This window comes from Mastacembelus armatus, chromosome 13 (genome assembly GCF_900324485.2).
Source record: "Mastacembelus armatus chromosome 13, fMasArm1.2, whole genome shotgun sequence".
NCBI lineage: Eukaryota > Metazoa > Chordata > Actinopteri > Synbranchiformes > Mastacembelidae > Mastacembelus > Mastacembelus armatus.
In genome coordinates, this window is record NC_046645.1 from 23,735,632 (window position 1) to 23,758,309 (window position 22,678).

Consider the following 22,678-nt stretch of genomic DNA (forward strand, 5'->3'; position numbering starts at 1 on the left):
CCGTCTTCTCCGAGGAGAAAGGGGCGGGCTTCTCTACGAATGACGTCACGACGAATAACGTTCTTGTACGCTGCTCACGGAAATTACCGAATGAGAACCGAACATTATAAAAATCAGCTCCCAAGTTAGACTTGCAGGTGCTCTGTCAGACAAAATAGTACTCAGTATTTAAAGCTTTTGTGTCCTTGATTTGTTTAAGAAGGTGATTCAGGCTAATTCAGCAGGAAAACGACGAAATCGGGATTTGGAGTTAAACCTTGTAGATTTGTGTATGTGAAATGCATTAAGAACTGAATTATTAAGGAAATATTTTTCTAGATTATCCACCAGACTTAGAATAACACACAGTGTTGCATCATAATAGGCTATTAGTCTCTTGTTTATTTTAGGCTCCAGTTAAATGTGTTTACACCATTCAAAAATCAAACTTACATAACAAAAGTTGTACAGACTTTAACTCTCAGTCATGAGGTCTTAACAGTCAGTTTAAGCTGCCTAATAAAGAGACTGAATGGGATCAGAGGGCAATGCATGCCTGGGGATCTTTTCCATCTGATCAGTTTGTTATTAGGTCCCACAATACAGACAATTTAAATAAATATTGCTTAATTATCCATTAGAATAATATAAACTATCCCAGTCTAATCTGGACTCCATCTAAAGCTCATCTTACTCATCAGATTTATTTTATTTGCCAAAATAAAATGTTGCCAAAATAGTCATGACAAATTCAGCAGAACTAATCAAAAGTTTTTGTCAAGCTGGACACCTGCCCTAACTAATCTGCTTTAGGACTATGCTAAAGTACAATGTATAGAGGTTGAAAATGAAATAAAAAGTTTAAGATTTTACTAGATTTGCTCTAATGTTCTTAAGTTTGGGTAATAATGCAGGACTTCCCTTAGGTGACTTGCTTAGTATTTCACAATATACTTTAGAGGTGCAATATTCATTTGATTGAATTATTATTAATTTCACAGTTGCTGCAATTACCACAAACTAATGTACACACAGTACATTTGTAGGCCTTCTTGTGGACCAGCTGTTGTCCATGTGCCAACAGGAATTTAAAATTCACAAAACAGGATCACAAAAAGTCCAAAGACCTTGCTTTAGGGACTTTAGTAAATAGATACAGTGTCCCTGGTGTTTGCTGCATGACAGGGACTAAATGTAGTGAAAGATTCAATAATTATTCTAAAGTACAAAAGCAAAAATCAATTTTGAAGAAGTATTCTGGAGGCCGAGGGGTTCCTGTACTCTGGAACCAGATGAAGCCTGCTAAGATATGGCCTGTGTAAAATAGCTGCAAATCCTTGAGCTAACTTTTTCCCTTTAATAATGATTTAGGTGAAGCTGTGCACAACAAGGATCTCAAGGTACATAGCAAACACAGCCCTTGAAAATGGCTGTGTATCTGTTCTCAGAAGACTACACCCAGGGAAAAATGTGCCCACGTCCAGTCTTGACGCTACTTGATGCCCTCATCTACTCAATAAAAGCAATGATGTTAGAACAAAAGCTTATATTAATGTAGAAATATATATTCACATTTGGATGTAAATAAATATTAATTAATTTGTGTTTCTTGTTATTTTTAGGATTTAAATGAACACTACAAAGAACCACACGAGGGAACACAACTTTAAATGCACGTGTTTTTTTTAAACCGAGGAGAAACGAGTTCTAATAAATGGAGAAAAAATTAAAAACAACTATAAAAACAATAACGCATAAATAAATAAAATGCAAAAAAAAAAAGTTTATTCTGTGACGTCATCACTCCGCGCCTATTCCGCGGGACTGTCGCGGCGTTTGAATGGTTTGCATTAGTAGCTGTAAAAAAAGGCGATTTTACAGCGAAATTCGCGTCTCTAGGGTGAACCGAAATTATCGATATGATCGAGAAGGAAGACCCGGTCATCAGCGAGGAGGAGGCGGCACAGTACGACCGCCAAATCAGATTGTGGGGACTGGAAGCTCAGAAGAGGTCAGTTAGCTTAGTTAGCTTCGTGGCTAATCGGTACAGGTTTAGCTTGTTGCTGCGGCAGATTTGATCAAAGTGTTTTATGTGGCATGTTTTTTTATTTGCAGGAACATGGGATTAAAGGATTATTGAAGAATGCATAATGGGAAGCATGTTTGAGAGTGTTGTTATGGATACTTGTCTATATCGGGGTATTTTCTTTGTTCACACAGATGGTTGTATTGTGGTGGAGATAAAATATTATAGTAAAGGGAAAAACAGGACATTTGGGTTTATAAGTAAAAATAGAGTTTGTTGCACACCATTACAACAAAACACAGAAACCCTCGATTCAAGACTTCAAAGATTATTTCATCTTAAAGTCCGATTTTATTGTTGCAGATATTTGTGGTCCGTTGTGGTTTACCCACCTGTTGTTGTTCAATACCTTCATGCTTTTTAGTAAGACGTGCACTTAAAATAGATGTAATTTACTAATGTCTTACATTTTAAAGCATACAGCATGCTTAAATCAATCACATTTTGTTTTTTCTTATACAGGTTGCGAGGGTCCCGTGTACTCCTGGTAGGTTTGGGTGGTCTGGGCGCTGAAGTGGCCAAGAACTTAATCTTGGCTGGAGTTAAAGGGCTCACGTTGCTGGATCATGAACAGGTAAACGTCACGGTGCCCTTTTCTTGTCATTGTCAGAGCACACTCTCACGTACAGAGAGGATCTGAACTTCAGTTCAACCTGTGTTTCAGCTGTCAATTATACATCAGTCTACGTCAAAATAATCCAAGAGTACATGGCTTTATGTGATAACTTCAGTCCTTGTAGTGCTATGTTTGTCCACTAGATGGTGCCTGTGGCTAATTAATACACCAATGTCAAGTTTTCGTTCATTTTATTATGCTAAAATTGCAGTAACATTGTCCTTCTGCTTACTTACACTAAACTCTTTACAAGTACCAAACACTCCTCACCCTGCAATGCTTCCCCTCTTTGTGTGTCCATTAGGTGTCAGAGGAGTCGTGTCGAGCTCAGTTCCTGGTTCCGGTGACGGCTCAGGGTCAGAACCGAGCCCAGGCCTCTTTGGAGCGAGCGCAGAACCTCAACCCAATGGTGGAGGTCCATGCAGATTCAGACAAAGTTGAAGACAAACCAGATGACTTCTTTCTGCAGTTTGATGCGGTGAGTGCAAAGTAAAATATTCGAGACAGTCAGAGATTGTGCGAGTGGAAGGCGTCTGAATTCAAATGTGGTAATACATCAACTCAGGGATGAGAGATGACTCTGAGCTAAACTGTGTAATCTGTTGAAATTAGACATGGAAACGTGTTAAAGATGATTTGTTATTTAATATTAAATATTTACTGATGGTGTGCCTCCTGCATTCATTAGTCCGTTTACATTTGATAATGTTTAATGTTTTGGTAACGCTTCAGCATTAAGGTCCAAAAGTAGGTCACATGATGTAACACTAACAATCAGTCCAGCTGCAGTATAACTGTGACTGTACAGTAGCAGTGTTTCCTCTGGGGCGCTTCAAATGATGTGAGCACTGTCTTGTTTCACCCATTGTGACCAATAGATGTTGCCTGTAGTTCATATTGTACATGAACTGCTCTCTTTGTTTCACCCATTGCATCATTTTGGCACGTACCAATAGTTATATTTGAAAGTAATTTGAACATCTTTCATGTGACTGTGTTTGGTGATATAATTAGCCTGATAACAACTTATATTGTCCAGCAGGATTCACTGTAATGCTCAGTGGGTGGACAATAGTGAAAACTGTCCTTTTACTTGTTAATTTAAACCAAATGTGACATGCAGGTCTTATTTGAATGACCTTTAAAGCTTTGCATCTATATATGGTGGGTAAATGTGGGTTAGTACAAATAGAGATAGAGAAATGCATTTTTTGCATTGGTTATGTCTTTGAGGACACTGGGTCTGACACTGAAATGAAACAATAAGTATGAGGTTCCAGTGTCAGTCACTGTTTTTCATTTTACATGTGGAAATAGCATAGGAAATCTAATCATGTCATTGTCCTGTTGCCTCAGTGTTCAAGTCTAAACTTTACTTTGTGTCATCATTGTATTTCAGGCTGTGTGTTACAGTGTAAAGTCACCATGTTGAGATGATAAAGGGCTGACTGCATCAAACACTGGTTGCTAGAGCTTATGAATAATATATATCATTTTTCCTACATATTTGATAATATATGAATCCAAGGTGAAGGTTCAAGGTTTTGATTCCCTTTAGAGTAGATTGCAGTCCTAATGGGTGGTAAAATAATCAATTCATACAATATACTATCAAAATTGTATATTTTTTTTGTTTACCAATTTCCACAGAGACACTGTCTGAGTCTCATTTTTCTCACTGTTGAAAGGAGAAATGTAGTTGAACATCTTCAGAAGAATAACATATTTTTTCCACACTGTTGTGTCTGAATTGTCGGCAGCCTTCCTCCCTGTGGGGGTGCTAAATGAAGGTCAGGAAAAGGAAGGAGGGAGATTGGGACGGGAGGAAGATGAGGGTGATAGCGGTATGAAGTGAATGCGGGATGAGATGGGTGTTAGTAGGACAGAGGGAGGAAAAGAGGGTCGGAGGAGAGAGAGGGCGTGACAATTCAAAAATTTGGAGATTAAATAAAAAGTGAAAACAGAGGGAAGGGGGGTAGTTTCCCTTTCTGCCGTAGACCTCTCATTGCTTTTATCTGCTGCCACTCATGTTTCCGTGCATGGCTCAGTGGGATGATGGAGGATGTTTAAAGTGGAACAGTTGGAGTGTGGTTGCGGGTTTCCTATGAGAGGCCTAATTACTGAGGGATGAATACAATAGAAAAACACATGCTGTCCATCTGGGATCTGGGTACTTTCAGAGTACAGTTTATTAACTACTGATACTTTCACTCTCTCTTCCTATGTGTTAACATATTTATTTTTACTTCCTGCAGTCCTTTTATTATTATGATTTTTTTTTTTTTGGTAAGGAGAAATAGAAAATATCATAAATAAAATTTTAACAGTCCAAAAATGCTCTTATGTTCTAAATATGTTCTTTACATATTTGGCTTAACTGAAAATAATGTTTTTCATCCTCAGTATTTATTCTCTGTAAATTATTTAATGTAACATCTTTGACTACATAAGCTACAGTGTCAAGGTTAGTTGTGACAACTGTTAAAAAACAGTTAAAAACAGGAATGCAAACAGACATGTGAGCAGATGTTAACAGATTCAGATCTTTATTCGATTAAAAAAGTGGAAAAGACAAACTACTACAGTTCATGAAAGTACCAGATAGACCTCTTCCACTGGTCCACAAAAGAGAACACAAACAAAAGGCACAAATATAGAAAGATACTACCACTATTGGTTTGACTGACCAATATGACTACTTACACAGAACCCTGTAAACCCTGACAATCTCAAGAAACTGAAAACCATTCAAGGTATCTGGCAACACTGGTCCTAACCGTGATCTGCCTGCTGCTGTGTGAGACTTAGCAGTGATGCCAAAGATGTAGTATCAGACTTATCAGTGAGCTGAGGGGGTTTTGGGTGTGCTGTACTGGGTCACCAGGATAAGGGGGACCCAACCCACCAGTCAGTTGTTTACAGGAGCATACCCTGGTTTTACCATGGTACACTGTGTCCCTGGTGATATCCTTGTTTTGTTCTTTGTTTGGTCGAACGATCACCAAACATTGCTGCAGTAGGTGTGTCTCATCAGTTTGGCAGCTGATCAGCCACTTTTCACTGCTGCTTTGCTGTTCCAAGAGTCAGGCAGAATGAAAGTTGCTCATCTGAAGTGATTACAGTCAAATATACTTGTATTTCTGTTAGGGATTTAAAAACAAGGTATGGGAATGGAAGTGGGTGCAGCACATTAACAACACTGCATGAGGAGAAGGTGCAGAGCAGCAGGACAGCAGGAGATCAGTTTCATACAGTTACATTTTTAGACAACAAAGCTGCAAAAAGATGTAAGAAAATTGATATTTTACAGTAGTTAAGTAAAATGCATCTTTTTTTACTTTCAATAACCACACCAAAGCTGAAGTCAGCTAACCTTCTGGCCTGCCACCCTTTGTGTTTGTTCTTCCTCAGGTGTGTTTGACAGGCTGCTCGAGAGACCTGATGGTGCGAGTCGACCAGCTCTGTTCTCAGCACAGCATCAAGGTCTTCTGTGGGGATGTCTATGGTTACTATGGTTACATGTTCTGCAACCTCGGACAGGAGTACAACTACGTCGAGTGAGTAATGGGGACCTCCACTACCCCACTCCATGACTTTCTGCTACCTACAGCCCTTCTGTTGTTATTCCAGCTTCTCTACCCTGTGTTGGCAAAGTCCACTCTGTCAGTGAGCCCCTCCTGCCACCTGGCCAAGGTCAGAAGAAGCCAGTAGTGGTTTCCAACAGCAGCCATGGAGGAGTCTCTGCAGCTCAAAGTGGGAAACAGTGACTGCCAGAACCAAGAGGCGGCGTTCTTCAGCACAGAGAGAGTGGGACAAAGAAAGAGCAAGAACCAGGGTTAACATGGCTTTGGCTTTTTCACATGGAGAGTGTTCAAAGCAGCCAAAGGACTCAGGGGCAAAGAGTGGGACGGAGGGGCTTATGATGGGTGATAGTCTGGTCATTAGGGTTGCAGAGGCTGAGAAATGCTGTTTTTGGAGCTGTCAGGTGCACTGCAGCAAAAACAACCTAAACCAGTGGTTTCAATGTAACACGTGAAAATGAACACATGCTGCAGTGGTGTGAAAAAGTGTTGGCCCCTTCCTGATTTTTTTTTTTTTGCATGTTTATCACACTTTGTTTCAGATCATCAAACAAATTTAAATATCAGTCAAAGATGACACAAGTAAACACATCATGCAGTTTTTAAATGAAGGTTTTTATTATTAAGGGAAAACAAAATCCAAAACTACATGGCCCTGTGTGAAAAAGTGTTTGCCCCCTAAACCTAATAACTGGTTGGGCCACCCTCAGCAGCAACAACTGCAATCAAGCGTTTGTGATAACTTGCAATGAGTCTGTCACAGCGCTGTGGAGGAATTTTGGCCCACTCATCTTTGCAGAATTGTTGTAATTCAGCCACACTGGAGGGTTTTTGAGCATGAACCACCTTTTTAAGGTCATGTACAGCATCTCAATCGGATTCAGGTCAGGACTTTGACTAGGCCACTACAAAGTCTTCATTTTGTTTGTCTTCAGCCATTCAGAGGTGGACTTGCTGGTGTGTTTTGGATCATTGTTCTGCTGCAGAACCCAAGTTCGCTTCAGCTTGAGGTCACAAACTGATGACCAGACATTCTCCTTCAGGATTTTTTGGTAGACAGCAGAATTCATGGTTCCATTTATCACAGCAAGTCTTCCAGGTACTGAAGCAGCAAAACAGCCCCAGACCATCACACTACCACCACCATATTTTACTGTTGGTATGATGTCCTTTTTCTGAAATGCAGTGTTACTTTTACACCAGACGTAATGGGACACACACCTTCCAAAAAGTTCACCTTTTGTCTCCTCAGTCCACAGAGTATTTTCCCAAAAGTCTTGGGGATCATCAAGATGTTTTCTGGCAAAACTGAGACCAGCCTTTATGTTCTTTTTGCTCAGCAGCGGTTTTCGTCTTGGAACTCTGCCATGCAGACCATTTTTGCCCAGATTCTTTCTTATGGTGGAGTCATGAACAGTGACCTTAACTGAGGCAAGTGAGGCCTGCAGTTCTTTGGATGTTGTGGGGTCTTTTGTGAGTCGTCACTGTGCTCTTGGGGTAATTTTGGTCGGTCGGCCACTCCTGGGAAGGTTCTCCACTGTTCCATGTTTTCACCATTTGTAGATAAAGGCTCTCACTGTGGTTCTCTGCAGTCCCAAAGCTTTAGAAATGGTTTTATAACCTTTTCTCTCAATTACTTTCTTTCTCATTTGTTTTTGAATTTCTTTGGATCTCAGCATGATGTCTAGCTTTTGAGGATCTTTTGGTCTACTTCACTTTGTCAGGCAGGTCCCATTTAAGTGATTTCTTGATTGCTAACAGGTGTGGCAGTAATCAGGCCTGGGTGAGGCTAGAGGAATTGAACTCAGGTGTGATAAACCACAGTTAAGTTATGTTTTAACAGAGGGGGGGCAAAAACTTTTTCACACAGGGCCATGTAGTTTGGGATTTTGTTTTCCCTTAATAATAAAAACCTTCATTTAAAAACTGCATGATGTGTTTACTTGTGTCATCTTTGACTGATATTTAAATTTGTTTGATGATCTGAAACAAAGTGTGATAAACATGCAAAAAAAAAAGAAATCAGGAAGGGGGCCAACACTTTTTCACACCACTGTAAATCCAAACATAATAAAAAAAACTTTCCCCTGAGCTCAGTTTGTCAGCCAGTATTGAATAATGCGCTGATTATATTGGATAACTTTCTCCTTGTTCTCTCTGTCTTTAGGGAGAAACCTAAAATAGTGAAACCAACTGGAGGGTCTGATGGTCCAGAGGCAAAGAAAGCCAAAGTGGACCCTAACGAGACCACCATGGTGAAGAAGGTAAGTGGACAAGCAAACCTGGTTTAAAGAACTGCCATGTATAAGACAGTTTGGCTCTTGACTGTATGGGTGGTCAATGAAATGTCTTCCTTTGTAAATAGATAGTTTCTTAACTAAAAACACTTGATTAGAAAAGGGGAAATGGTTGGAAAATTACACATAATAGAAAACATTTTTTAAACACTTTTGCTTTTGAGGTGTGTTTGTCTTTTCTTCCTTACAGGTAGGGAATATTATTTCTTTCAGACATCAACTATCTGTCTGCCTGCTTAATGAACATTTTAAAATATAAATTCTAAAATAGTTTTTAATGAACACGAGTCTGATTTTATTTTGAAAATCCAAATAAACAGTTTTCCTTCATTAAATATTGACATGCATTGTTTTATATTTCTCCTAAAAATGAGACCTGAATGAAGAAACATGCCTCTGATATTTAAAATCTCCATCCTAACAGACGGCCAGTTTCTGCACTCTGAAAGAGGCTCTGGAGGTCGACTGGACAAGCGAGAAGGCCAAAGCTAGTCTGAAGCGTACGCCAGTCGACTACTTCCTGCTTCACGGTATTAAGAAATACTCAACAAAAAAAAGAAAAACACATGTTAAGCAGTAGCAGGTTCTGTATGTACAGTGGGTACGGAAAGTATTCAGACCCCTTTAAATTTTTCACTCTTCGTGTCATTGCAGCCATTTGCCAAAATCAAAAAAGTTCATTTTATTTCTCATTAATACACTCAGCACCCCATCTTGACAGAAAAAAATTTTGCAAATTTATTAAAAAAGAAAAACTGAAATATCACATGGTCATAAGTATTCAGACCCTGTGCTCAGTATTGAGTAGAAGCACCCTTTTGAGCTAGTACAGCCATGAGTCTTCTTGGGAATGATGCAACAAGTTTTTCACACCTGGATTTGGGGATCCTCTGCCATTCTTCCTTGCAGATCCTCTCCAGTTCTGTCAGGTTGGATGGTGAACGTTGGTGGACAGCCATTTTCAGGTCTCTCCAGAGATGCTCAATTGGGTTTAGGTCAGGGCTCTGGCTGGGCCAGTCAAGAACGGTCACAGAGTTGTTCCGAAGCCACTCCTTTGTTATTTTAGCTGTGTGCTTAGGGTCATTGTCCTGTTGAAAGGTGAACCTTCGGCCCAGTCTGAGGTCCTGAGCACTCTGGAAGAGGTTTTCTTCCAGGATATCTCTGTACTTGGCCGCATTCATCTTTCCTTCAATTGCAACCAGTCGTCCTGTCCCTGCAGCTGAAAAACACCCCCACAACATGATGCTCCCACCACCATGTTTCACTGTAGGGATTGTATTGGGAAGGTGATGAGCAGTGCCTGGTTTTCTCCACACATACCGCTTAGAATTAACGCCAAAAAGTTCAATCTTGGTCTCATCAGACCAGAGAATCTTATTTCTCATAGTCTGGGAGTCCTTCATGTGTTTTTTGGCAAACTCTATGCGGGCTTTCATGTGTCTTGCACTGAGGAGAGGCTTCCGTCGGGCCACTCTGCCATAAAGCCCCGACTGGTGGAGGGCTGCAGTGATAGTTGACTTTGTGGAACTTTCTCCCATCTCCCTACTGCATCTCTGGAGCTCAGCCACAGTGATCTTTGGGTTCTTCTTTACCTCTCTCACCAAGGCTCTTCTCCCACGATTGCTCAGTTTGGCTGGACGGCCAGGTCTAGGAAGAGTTCTGGTCGTCCCAAACTTTTTCCATTTGAGGATTATGGAGGCCACTGTGCTCTTAGGAACCTTGAGTGCTGCAGAAATTCTTTTGTAACCTTGGCCAGATCTGTGCCTTGCCACAATTCTGTCTCTGAGCTCCTTGGGCAGTTCCTTCAACCTCATGATTCTCATTTGCTCTGACATGCACTGTGAGCTGTAAGGTCTTATATAGACAGGTGTGTGCCTTTCCTAATCAAGTCCAATCAGTTTAATTAAACACAGCTGGACTCCAATGAAGGAGCAGAACCATCTCAAGGAGGATCAGAAGAAATGGACAGCATGTGAGTTAAATATGAGTGTCACTGCAAAGGGTCTGAATACTTATGACCATGTGATATTTCAGTTTTTCCTTTTTAATAAATTTGCAAAAATTTCTACATTTCTGTTTTTTTTCTGTCAAGATGGGGTGCTGAGTGTACATTAATGAGAAATAAAATGAACTTTTTTGATTTTGGCAAATGGCTGCAATGACACAAAGAGTGAAAAAGTTAAAGGGGTCTGAATACTTTCCGTACCCACTGTAAAAATGTATTTTTTCATTTTAAATGCAAAAAAAAGTTCAGCAGAAACAAAAAACACATTTTAGACTTTTATGATACTGACAAGCATTGTTTGTATGATTTACATTTTAAGCAGGTAAATGAAAACATATGCATTACAGGCACTGATAATGAGCAGAGTCTGTAGTTGCAACGAGAGTTAAATTTTAAGGTTTTGAAAACTTTTTGACAGTTGTTAAGGTTTTGAGGTATTTGTATTATCTTTAAACACTTGGATGCCATAAACTTCCTAAATGTCAAGTGTTTTCTGATGAAAGATCTCAGGATTTTGTAAGGAAATCGTATTTGTTATGAAAGTATGTCTTCTGGTTTTGTGCCATATATTTTTCAGTGAATGTGATACTGTTTACTGTCTGTTAAGTGAGAGGTGTTCAGACATTTCTGTGTGGGCAGCAGGACACAAACAGAATTTCCATACAGAAAATTGATCAGATATTACAGAAAATACTGAAAGGTCTAAAACAGTATAGAAATTTGAAACTGAAAATGTGTAGGCACCTGCAGCAGGACTGAAACACAAAGCATGAACATGCAAACTTAGCAGTGGAGATGAGCTGTCATTGCACGTGCGTGGAAAATTTCATCCAGACGTTTTTTGATAGTCAAAAGAGTGAAGGGATGTCAGCAGCATTTGAAAAGAAAATAAACAACCCCCCCAAAAAAACAGAGGGAATTAAGATTTTATAAAATTCAGCCAGCAGTTTGGTGGGAAGAAAAACATTGTTACACTGTGTTTCACATGAATAATTACACATGAACATTTAGGAACCATCAACCAAAACACACTTTTTGACCCCTTAAATAAATCTGAATTCAACCTTCCTGTTTTTCAGGTTATTTACAGTGTCAGATGGCTTCTAATTGCCCCTCCTGTCACCTGGCCCTGTACCATCCCCACACACAACATGCTAGTTTCCATCACAGGTTGTCTCTGGCCAGTCATGTGCACTGAGCGTAGAACAGCCCGACACCTACACTGGCATATCTGCAAGAACAGGAAATAAACAGAAAATGGTTTTTGAGTGTACAGTAGCAAAAAAAAAAAAAAAAAAAAAACTTTTCTGACTACACATTAAAACCATTTTTGGCAGAACACAAAGGTCATAAATGTGATAGGAACAATGCAGTTGATATGTTTAAAGATCATTAGAATATTCCTCACAGACAGAAAAAGGAGCTCTAACACAAATTATGTTTAATTACTGCTGAGGGATGTATTAGAAATTGGTTAGAATAAAAATATTGATCTTTTTAGCAGCATAAAATTAAAGCAGAAAGTCATAAGATCTGCTGAAGCCTTTCATGTTTTTTTTTTTAAATTAAATTTGTGATATTTTGCAGACTTTCTCCATCTCCAAATAAAAACACTGATAGAAAGCACCTGACACCAATACACCACAATATATTTAGGCTCAAAATAACACTAATGATTTCATGCCTAAAGATCATAAGGACTTTGCATAGTGATATCAGCTTTGAATTATTTATACATACCCAGCAATTCACTGCATCTCAAAGCTGCTGTTGTTTTATCTGGTCTCTTCTACAAATCTCCTAATTATGCCTCATTAATGTCGGCTTTAATATTTTCTGTGGCATCTTCCAAAATACAATTGTTGCAGGGAAAAAAAACACTTATTTTAGTATTTGAGAGCATGTATTCATGAGATTTTGTATCCATACAGTTGGTGCTTCACCTGTGTGAACATAGAGTTTTACAAGAAAATGGAAGTTGCACTGCGGCGTCTGATTTTTAACTTATACTGTGTTTGTTTATGTTGAGGAACACTAGGTACGCCAAATGAACTAGTAGCTGTTGATTTTCGACACGGAATTGTTTTATTACGGAAGAAATCTTAAAAACCAAATGATTCTCAGCCAAGTGTTCCAGTTCCTGCAGCACTATTTGTACATTCTTTCATAAATATGAGATCTTTTCTCATAATTACAAGATAGTCAGTCACAGTTATAAGAAAAAGATTGTTACATTTTTTTGTGTGTCGAGGTGTATAAATGTGTGAAATGTAATGAAGTAATTAAATGACGTATCAGATGGAGATTCACTAATACCAGCCAGCTGAAGTCATGTGGGTGTCAGGGACATTTGTGGCTTAAACTGCGGATTTGCTTCTTACTCCCTCGTCATTTGTACGTCCATTTTTGTTGTGAATATCTTGGTTGGTTGACTTCAGTGTCCTTCAGTCTGATAACTTTCCACTCTGAAACTCACCCACCCACTGCAGCCTCACCCAATACTCAGGCTGCAGGCTAATGTCTGAGTGGAAACACGCCTGGTTCTTGTTTTTGAATGCAGTGATGGTGTTGCTATTCCTTCTCTGTCTATAATTGGAGATAGTGCTTGTTGTTTTGGGCGACCGGTGAGGAAGTGGCTCTTCCTCTGTTACAACTGCTTCCTGTCTCATTAGAAACAGTGTGAACCCCACGGGTGGGGAGCATGTGCACCCGTTTGTTTCTGCTTATTATCACTAGTGTCTCTGATCTCTAATTATATCAATCAATCAATCAATCAATCAATATTGATTACATGATTTTCTTTTTAAGATACAGACAGCCTGACAAGGCGCAGTGACCACCAGGAGAAAATCACTTCTGCATATACATTTGTGGACAAAGCAGAAAGAAGACATTTCCTGGATTTATAGAATAACAGGAATAAAGGACAAAATTAAAAATCCTGCTTGACTTGACAAAGTGTTGGACCTACGTCTCTCAACCTCTCTCACTCACTGCACAGAAATTGTCTTAATGTGTGGAGACACACTAGTGTCTGTTGTGCTTGACCTTAATGTGCTTGTTTTGATGTAAAGGGCCACTGCTGAATATTTCCCCTCGGCTTTAATCTGTGGAGGTGATTGCGTATCACTGCTGCATGTCTCGGTTTAGAGATATTATCGTTGTTCCATCCATGTTCACATTATTATATTCTGTGATGAAATACTGTTTGATTTCCTGCCTAGTGCAGACCTGAGTGTGATGCCATTTGTGCCAGACTTTAACTTTCTTCTAACAAAGTTTCACTGATAAAGGGCAGAGCTGAGGTGCGACAATGAATCATCGCTACTTCTCGTGCGTTTGTGTGTGTGTGTGTATGTGTTTGCATGTGTGCGCCACGCTGGTGGAAATGGCCGTGGGAGGACTTGACTTCCTCATGTGGTTTAAGTTAATGGACGAACAGGAAACACGGGGGTGAAGTGTTGATGTGTGCGCCCGAGTGTGGCAAAGTCAGTTACCGTTTGAAATATTTCTCCTCATCAAATAAATGCTTCTGATTTTTAATTTCTCAGGCCTGGAGCTGACTCTTACAGGCAGGAAGGAGTTTTTTTCAGCTCTAATATTTCCTGGCTGAGCATGTGCAGGTGTGTGTCTGTCTGTGTGTGTGTGTGTCTGTGTGTCTGTCTGTGTGTCTGTGTGTCTGTCTGTGTGTGTGTCTGTGTGTCTGTGTGTGTGTGTGTGTGTGTGTGTGTGTGTGTGTGTGTGTGTGCGCGCTCATATTTTGATGTGGGGAAACGTAGGCCTAATCGGATGAAATGGTTGATGGTGCAACCACATACTGATCTTATCTTCTTTCAAAGGGAGCAACAGTCAAGATGAGATGTTGTCTTTCCATAAGGTGATAATTCACCTTGGAAGTCACTTGAAAGTGTGATGAAATTATAAATGGCAATAGTGCAACAGATTATATGGAAAATATTGCTTTAGAAAATGGTTTAAACTTGTTTCCAGACTTTCAACTGTCATGTGTCACCTTGTTTCTCCTGCTTCCTTCTCTCCTTCCTCTCTGTCCATCTCCACAGTTCTGCTGAAGTTTCGCACAGACAAGGGCCGTGACCCCGACCCACAGTGCTTTGCAGAAGACAGTCAGCTCCTGAGGCAGATCCGTGACGACGTGCTCGAGGCCTTGGCAGTGAGCGGTGGCCTCCTGAATGACGACTTCATCAGGTACAAAACAGCTAAAGAAGTTGTCTCTAAATCTCAAAGTTGACAGCAGGACTACACCCCCAAACATAGATTTGTGTCCTTTGATATAAGGATGTTTGTCAAGATGTTCTTTAACTGGCTGATTCTGATTCAGTGCTGTGCAGAGGGCTGGGGTGTTTGGAGACTTTCCCTTTTCAAAAAAAAAAAATATATATAAAATATGATGAAATATGCCTGAATAAGACTTCCATATTTTATGTTTTGCTCCTTACACCCAAAAAAAATTAAAACATAAACTGTTTATGAAATTATAGTTCATCTTATTGCAATGAACTAAAAGCTGGTATGTTGATTAACAGGGACAGGATATGTAATGAACATTTAATTTCTGCAGATTAGACAGAACATATGTCTAAGTCTGGTGTTTCAACACTGAATAAATTTCACATTAACACAGGATACATCATCTGTGTGAGTGGGCGATTACTTCCACTATTAGAGAAAAGGTGTTAAGCTCAACAGCTGCCAAACGAAGAGCGACCCTGACTAAAGTTTTTACATCTTTGGATCTGCAGCCAGTAACTTTCTCAGTTTCTCGCCTCCATTGCACTTGCGGTTTAGTGACAGTGGTCCATGTTGTGTTTGTCTTCAGCTACTGCTTCTCCGAGATGTCGCCAGTCTGTGCTGTTGTGGGCGGAGTTCTGGGACAGGAAGTTGTCAAGGTAAGCATGTGAACAATTAGAGGCTTTTTTAAAAAATGTTAGGGTTCATGTTGATGCATGTTGAATATTGAGTCGGCTGTAGTAAAAGATGACGCTAAGCGGTGTGCTGTGTGAGGGAGCAGTCAGCTGACAGGTGGCCACTCAGCTGATTTCTGGGTCAGATCCAGAAAAACTCCGCTCTGTGTAGAAGTGATTTTCTGTGACCCCAGCGCAGCCCAGTGTGACGCTCTGGCAGAAATGATTTAGACATCGAGCTGAACAACATACTACACTCATTCATAATTCAACATAAAAGACCATAATGGGACCATGTGTAGGAAAACCAATAGAAAACGTATGACAGGAGAGTTACACTAACACTGCCTGTACACACACAGTAGCTTTGCACATGGTGTAGTTTCGAGGCCAGTCGGTATGGGATTTGTGATGATAGTTATGAGCAAAGGGGAAAAAAAATTATATTTTGTTATATAACATATACTTAACATAGACCAACATTTTTGTCAGTGTTGTAATTGTAAAGATTTGTACTGTGGAAGGTTTTTAAAAGCATTGTTGAATAAAAAAAACAGTCCATTTCAAACTGTCAAATAGCAGATAGAAATAAATAAAACGAATATTTAAATAATGTATGACCATGTATGCGTCCTGTATGCATGACACACAGTGATGTCAGTGTTGACCCTCATCATCCCAATCAGTACAGATTTTTAAAAGTGCCAAACTGCCTGATCCCATTTATCTTTCCTTTAGGTTTTGTGTGAAAATCCAGTCACTGACAGCTCAGACAGATCAATCATCCCTGTTTTGATTTCCATGTGGTTTCACCATGAACCTCTTACCACAAGTTATTCCATGAAATGTGTCTGCTTGGATTCGGCGACTTATTACTTCTACAGAAAGCTCAGTTATCTTGAGTTCTTAAATGAGATGTGGATGCCCAACTCGAGGTGTATGTTTACTCGTTTTCTCTCATGGATTCACAGACTCGGCACGGCAGCTAAAGCGCATTAGAATTATTAGGATTCATCTCACAGATAAATAGCATTATTATTTAATGCGCAAAGTCCAACACAGATACCTCACATTGCGTGAGCTGACTGAGACGATATAAAACCGTGACCGTGGCTGAGGTAAACAGAGGAGTTCAGGTCGGGGTAAGCTGTGTCTGGGAGAGGAGGAGGAAGGACTGACAGTTCAGAATCAGACTGTGTTATATTAGCACAACCTGCCGTCTCTGAGATGATGATGAAACCTGCTGCAACTGTCCAACTGGTGTCTCGAGGGTGAAACCGACTGATTTCACTCACGCACACAAACCTGAGCTCACCTTGTGAACCAAAGCAGGGAACCTTGAGGAGACAGACAATGTGTTCTTTAGCAGGTTCTAAAAGAATGAAAAAGTGGCACTGACACTGTCTTTTCTGGTCCCATTAAATTATTTGTCACCTTTTAAAAATTTGCCCGTTTAAAAAGTGTTATAGTGTTAAAGAATTTATACTTAAAGAGGTCAAAAACTTTCTAATAATATCGACTTGCCACAGCAGGATCTTAATGATTAGTTTAAAAAAGCTTCGGAAACTGGAAAGTTTATCTTTTCCCTTTCTCCCTGTTGTTCTTTTCAGGCTCTGTCCCAGAGAGACGCTCCACACCGCAACTTGTTCTTCTTTGACGGTCGTAAAGGCAACGGCGTGGTCGACTACTTTGGACCAAACTAAACACGCTGGTGCACAGGACGGTTTTACTCAAGTCCAGCAAAACTCTGTCATCTTCTTTTCAGATTATTTATATCAATATTTGTACCATTAGTCCCAAAACTCTGCTGTTTCATTAGACCTTTTCCCCACAGACGCCATGTTCTCAAACACACGGTGGCGTTTTTTTTTTTTTACATTTCCTAATAAAACATTTAGGATAACAGCTCTGCCACATGTCTCTGGATTTATTAAACCTAACAAGTTTTTTGTTTTATTCCTGTTTGCCAGATTTCGTAATCGTCTCTCTGCTGTTTGCTGCTGTAACATTAAGCCATACTGGGCCTTCAATGCAGTGTTGCATCATATGCCTGTTTTCTCTGGGAAGCAAATAAGTTTGGCTCACAATCATACAGTAAATAAGTTCAGGGTTACTTACAGAAACAGAGGAATTTAAAAATACATTCTCATTACTGGATATCTCATAAGAACACACCTGCTGTAATGAGACCATTTTTTGTGACAATGTGACATAACACAACAGGGAAACCTATAAAGGTATGGAATGTTTTTGCATCTACGTGAACTCTACGTTGTGATCATTGCCATTAGTCTCTTTCTGTATTTCTGGTGTTGAAGCTACAGGTACAAAGGTCATTTTATAGGAAAATCTGACACAACTCTAAAAATAAAAAAAAGTTCTACCACTAAAAGTACAGAGAACAAATAAAGTCCAACAATAGTTAAATAAGAAATAACACGTGTTGTGTTGGGGGGTTCACAACAAACCTGCACACATAAAATATGGTGGCTTTAATTGAAGCATCTACAGCACAGACTGCATGATTCAATGTTAAAGATGTGAAAACTTTAGCTAAAGAAAATGTTTTTTCAGCCTTGGAGTCGGTGAGTCTAACTTTGTTGTAGAAGAAGACTGATTGAAGCGAAGACAGTCTGGTCATGTGAGAGCAGCAGAGTGTATGACTGTATTTGGTAGTAACTGCTCACCGCCTGGCATGTGACTCATCAAACCAAACATGGCTGTATGGTGTCTCAGTGACTGCACAGCGTGCAGCAGAATAATAGGACAGTGTGGGGGCAGGCACTCAAAACATTTCCTATCCTATCGTCCCAAATAAGGCAGCAACATCAGAGCACTGCAGGGGTAAACCAGGCCTCAGCTCCAGGGAGGGCTGGGTAACTGAGCCCATTTAACCTGCCAGACCTGTGGAACCTGAACTGGGTCTTTGATGGAAAACATGATGGAAATTCAGATTTAATCCCTGAATGTGCAGATAGTTGTAAAAATAGTGCTGGTTATGATTCACACTACTGTTGAATAAAAGTTTTAATGTATTTCAAAATACTCAACATGGAAAGTTTACACTTTGGAAAGTTTGGATTTGGAAGCACTTCAGTTTCATGCAACAAACTTTTTTTCTTAAAGGTTTTTTTCCCTCTTACTGTTTAAAGTCACCAGCTGTAATAAGACCAATGTAATGGTAATGACTTTTTTTTTTTGGACAGCTGCTTTTACTGTGAAAACATGAATCATAAGAGCCATATACAAACATTAGAGGCATCTTCTTGATTAGAGGTCGACCAATATGGGTTTTCTCTGGCCGATGCTGAAATTTAGAAATCAAGGCTGATGGCTGATATATGATGCCAATTCTTTTGGCTGATTTTAATTTTCCCCCTTCATCTCACATGGTATAAAAGTGCCCAGGAATAAAAAGTGTATTATTGTTACGTTTGTAGCATTTTTTGTCCTTGCTTTTTCTGCTCCCATACTCAGCAACTTCTGGCAGATATTGCACTTGGCCTTCCCTGATGTTGGCTGAGTGAAATACTGGGTTCAATTTCTTTTCATTATTCGATGCACATCACAGTCCTAATATGTTTTGGACAAAAACAGGATTGATTTATTGCAGGGTACCTGTCATGATCCTTATGTTTGTTGACAGACCCTGCTATAATTCAAAGGGCCAACAAGTGCAACAAGTCATTTGCATGTGAAAGTAGAAACGCGCAGTTCAGACCAAACTTCAGGCTAAAACGTGCACATTAACTTTCCTCAATAAAAGTCTATTTTTTGGTGGGAGCATCGTGCCGTGTTGCGTGTTCCACAACAAGCTTAGCTGGTCGCAGATGTGCCTGCCTATAAATCGGCCTAATTTGCAGTGAAATGGGCCGATGCCGATTAATTAAAATGTGCAAAAAGTCGGCTGATTAATCGGCTCGGCCGATAGATCGGTCGACCTCTCTTTTCGTGTGATAGGTGCCTTTTCACATTTCTGATATTTAAGTTTGCCATTGTGAAGTTCCTTTGTCCACCATGGTATCAACTTTCCTGTTGTACTGCAGCTTAAAACGTGGAACCAACAGATTCTGTAGAACATTTCACTGTCACTGATGACATCACGCACTCTAGCTTTTTTGCTCTTCAGCTTTTTCCAACTTTTTTGTCTCTTTTCTTCTCTTCTCGTGTCAACTTTCAGCTATATAAACAATTTATATATCAGAGTAGTAGAGATTTTTGTCTTCTTTCAGGTAATGCTGTTCTCATTTTGATAGGACCTACAGTTTTTCCACCAGGTGGCCAAACAGACAGAGAGCGACTGCTCAATCTCTCATTCACTCATTCACTCCCATTATAAAAGAGCTCCAGGAGTTCTGGTCAAAAACACAAATGAAGGCTGTTTCTAACTTGCCACCAATCCTTCATTTGTTGTAATATTTTCACAAAAGATATTATGGATAGAAATAAATAAGGGGATCAGTCTCTTTGTTGAAGCCTCCTGACACTGTTAGTGAAAGAATTATTTTGATAGGTCTTATAGTTTTTCTGTAGTCCTCCATTTTGTGTGGTGAAGTTTTCTCAGTTTCTCCAATCTGCGTGTAAAGTGCTGTGTCACTCCCCCTCCCACTCTGGGCTTAGGTCACCATAGCAACAGCTCACAAAGCAATAGCAGCATAGCAGCTGTCTGTGGTTGGTAATTAGACTGACTGGCTGCCTAATGTCCACTGCTGTTACACATGATGACCATTCTCAACTATTTAGAGCAAGTGACTCTGGCTGTTTTAAATGTCAGCCATGGTGTCATCTCCCAGCAGGCCATGTTCGGACTTTCACAATAAAAGTCTACAGTCATTAATAGGAAGATATTACATTTTTGTAAAGTATAAGAAACATTCAAAATAAGGTCCTGATTCTACTAAAAGGTATCAGAAATTGCATCATCTAGTTTAATTTGCAATTTATATTCTTCCAGTAAGACAACCACATCTCAGTCCTATTTTTTAAATCTTAAGGCCATCATAGTTGTGTGTTACTTATTTGTTACCTTCTGTAGGAGGCTGAGACTTTATTAAGGAGAGAAAATCAGAACTCAACTAAGGAAATTGAGGCAAAAGCAGAACTACATATAAATGGTTGGAGTCTGTCAAGTGATGAGTATCCAGAACTGACATATACATGTACTTATATTTATTCCCTGTGATGCTCTTAGCTGCAACTGCTGAAATATGACAACTTTCTACAATTATGTTTGAATCCACTTACACACTGAGTCAATCATAGGTCCAACACAGTGCATGAGAATAAAAATCAGCCTTATGCTGGGTGGAACATATGAAGTAGCCTAGTAGCCTACAGTATATACTTCTGAGTGGTGTTTGTGGCTGATTGAGGGCTGCTGAAAACCAAAACAAGCTGAGCCTTGAAATGAAACCAGGCAGGACAGTGTGCCACTGCTCTTTTCCTGGGATTTGGAAAGGAGATTAATTACGGAATCTCCCTTTAAGCTCATTCTGTCCATTTAATTACACATAAAGTCTTATCTGCAGACACACACATTCATTGCACTTGACTACATGCTGACTCCACTGCACTTCATCTCTTTCTCTCCATCCCTCTTCTTTCATTTTCCCTCCTCCTTTCTTTCATGTGCTGTCCTCTTCTTGTTCTCCCACACACACAGAGCTAAATCCCTGCCCAGTGGCCACGCTGGGTGGTCACTCTCTATTTCAGCCTCCACTCAGCAGCAAACACCAAAGTGCCTCTTGTTGCAACCAATCAGGTCCATGCTTTTGCTCTGAGGGCTGCATGATTGGCTCATTCTGCGGAGGAGTTTAAGTGAAGATATCTGGTCCTGATGCTGCGTGTTGACTCAGTAACAGTGTGTGTGTGTGTGTGTATTTTCAATATTGATTAAATAGACTTTTTTTCTTGGCTCATTAACTAGTTTTTTTGATTATACGTGTCTGAGAAATGGTGAAAAATACCTGGTATCCTGTTCCACAGCACAACATGGCACCCCTTAATAGTTTGTTTAATCCCATCAACATTGTAAAACCCAATTCTGCCCAGTTTGCTATAACATGAAAAATGGCAAATCCTCACATTCAAGAGTGGAAGCAGTGAATATTTTATATTTTTGTTAGAAATATGCAAAACAAAAACAAAAAACAATAATTCAAAATCCCACTGGAAACAATAATAATTCATTACAATTATAGAGATAATTGACTATACTCTGGGAATTTGGAAGTTGGGATATTACATTTATTTTTAAGCTTTAGTTCTGGCTCAATTTTTATTTGTCTCACTTCTCTCTGTTGTAACTAAGTACACCACACAGTGTACTCTACTTTTTGATATTTTGAAGGACTAGTGCTTTCATTTTGTGCATTTGTTGACGCCTACACCACCGCTTTGAGAGTGGAAATTTTTCACCTTTTACTCCCCTAAATGTATTTTATAGTTTAAATTCTTGAAAGCCTGTGCTCATCTTATAAAATAGGATGGACTGTTATAGATGAAACTACAGAGCAGTAAATAAAACACTTATAATTTAGCACATCCTTGACCTGCAGCAGTAAATTGCTATTTACACACTACAGCATCAGTAATATCCTAGTAATCCTTACCTAATTCTGTGGTACAGGATTATTCAAGGCCTTTTTAAAACCGTGTATGTGTGTATTTTGATGTATGTCTGCTACCAGATTGTGACTGTAAACATGTCACATAGTCAGAGGGCTGTTGCCCCATCCCCAGAGCCACCATATGTAAACATCTGCTGAACCACATTCCCACTGAGCTGGGTCGTCCCACAGTGTTAAATAAAGTGACTTGGAGACTGTGCAGCCACACAGGTTTAATATCTAATTCATGAGCATGTGAAAAATTTATTCATCATCAACTCCTGTGGTCCTGTGTAATGTTTGGGATCCCTTTTTTTTAATTATTATTAATTTATTTAATCCTTATTTAAAGGTCCAGAATCTATTTTATGAAAAGATCTGCCCAAAATAGCATCATAGAATGTCTCTAAAGGGTCACATGTAGGTTTTTGGGAGGTCATGAGTTGGTTTTAAGAATTACAGCATTCAGGTGTGTTTCTAGCACATTAATGTATTTTATTGTTCTTTATTCTGTGGTTAGATAAAATAACTCGTGAACTCCAGCCCTTGTAGTTCTGTTAACAATGTGGTCAGTTCCTATAATA

The 22,678-nt window shown here is 39.6% G+C and overlaps 1 protein-coding gene across 1 annotated transcript; it reads left to right on the forward strand.

Moving 5' to 3' along the window:
• The first annotated feature begins 1,792 nt into the window (after positions 1-1,792).
• sae1 (SUMO1 activating enzyme subunit 1) lies at positions 1,793-17,328 on the forward strand. Its single transcript, XM_026312757.1, has 9 exons — positions 1,793-1,990; positions 2,528-2,639; positions 2,986-3,159; positions 6,093-6,238; positions 8,430-8,526; positions 8,984-9,089; positions 14,626-14,770; positions 15,402-15,471; positions 17,097-17,328. Exons 1-9 carry the CDS (start codon positions 1,899-1,901, stop codon positions 17,187-17,189), a joined length of 1,035 nt encoding a protein of 344 aa, XP_026168542.1. The 5' UTR covers positions 1,793-1,898; the 3' UTR covers positions 17,190-17,328.
• Positions 17,329-22,678: the final 5,350 nt, after the last annotated feature.

Excerpts from the sequence above, each read along its gene's own strand:
- sae1 (XM_026312757.1), top strand. The coding sequence starts at position 1,899 with ATGATCGAGAAGGAAGACCCGGTCATCAGCGAGGAGGAGGCGGCACAG. Across the intron at positions 3,160-6,092 it reads TCTTTCTGCAGTTTGATGCG|GTGTGTTTGACAGGCTGCTC; the intron begins GTGAGTGCAAAG and ends GTTCTTCCTCAG. Across the intron at positions 14,771-15,401 it reads CTGAATGACGACTTCATCAG|CTACTGCTTCTCCGAGATGT; the intron begins GTACAAAACAGC and ends GTTTGTCTTCAG.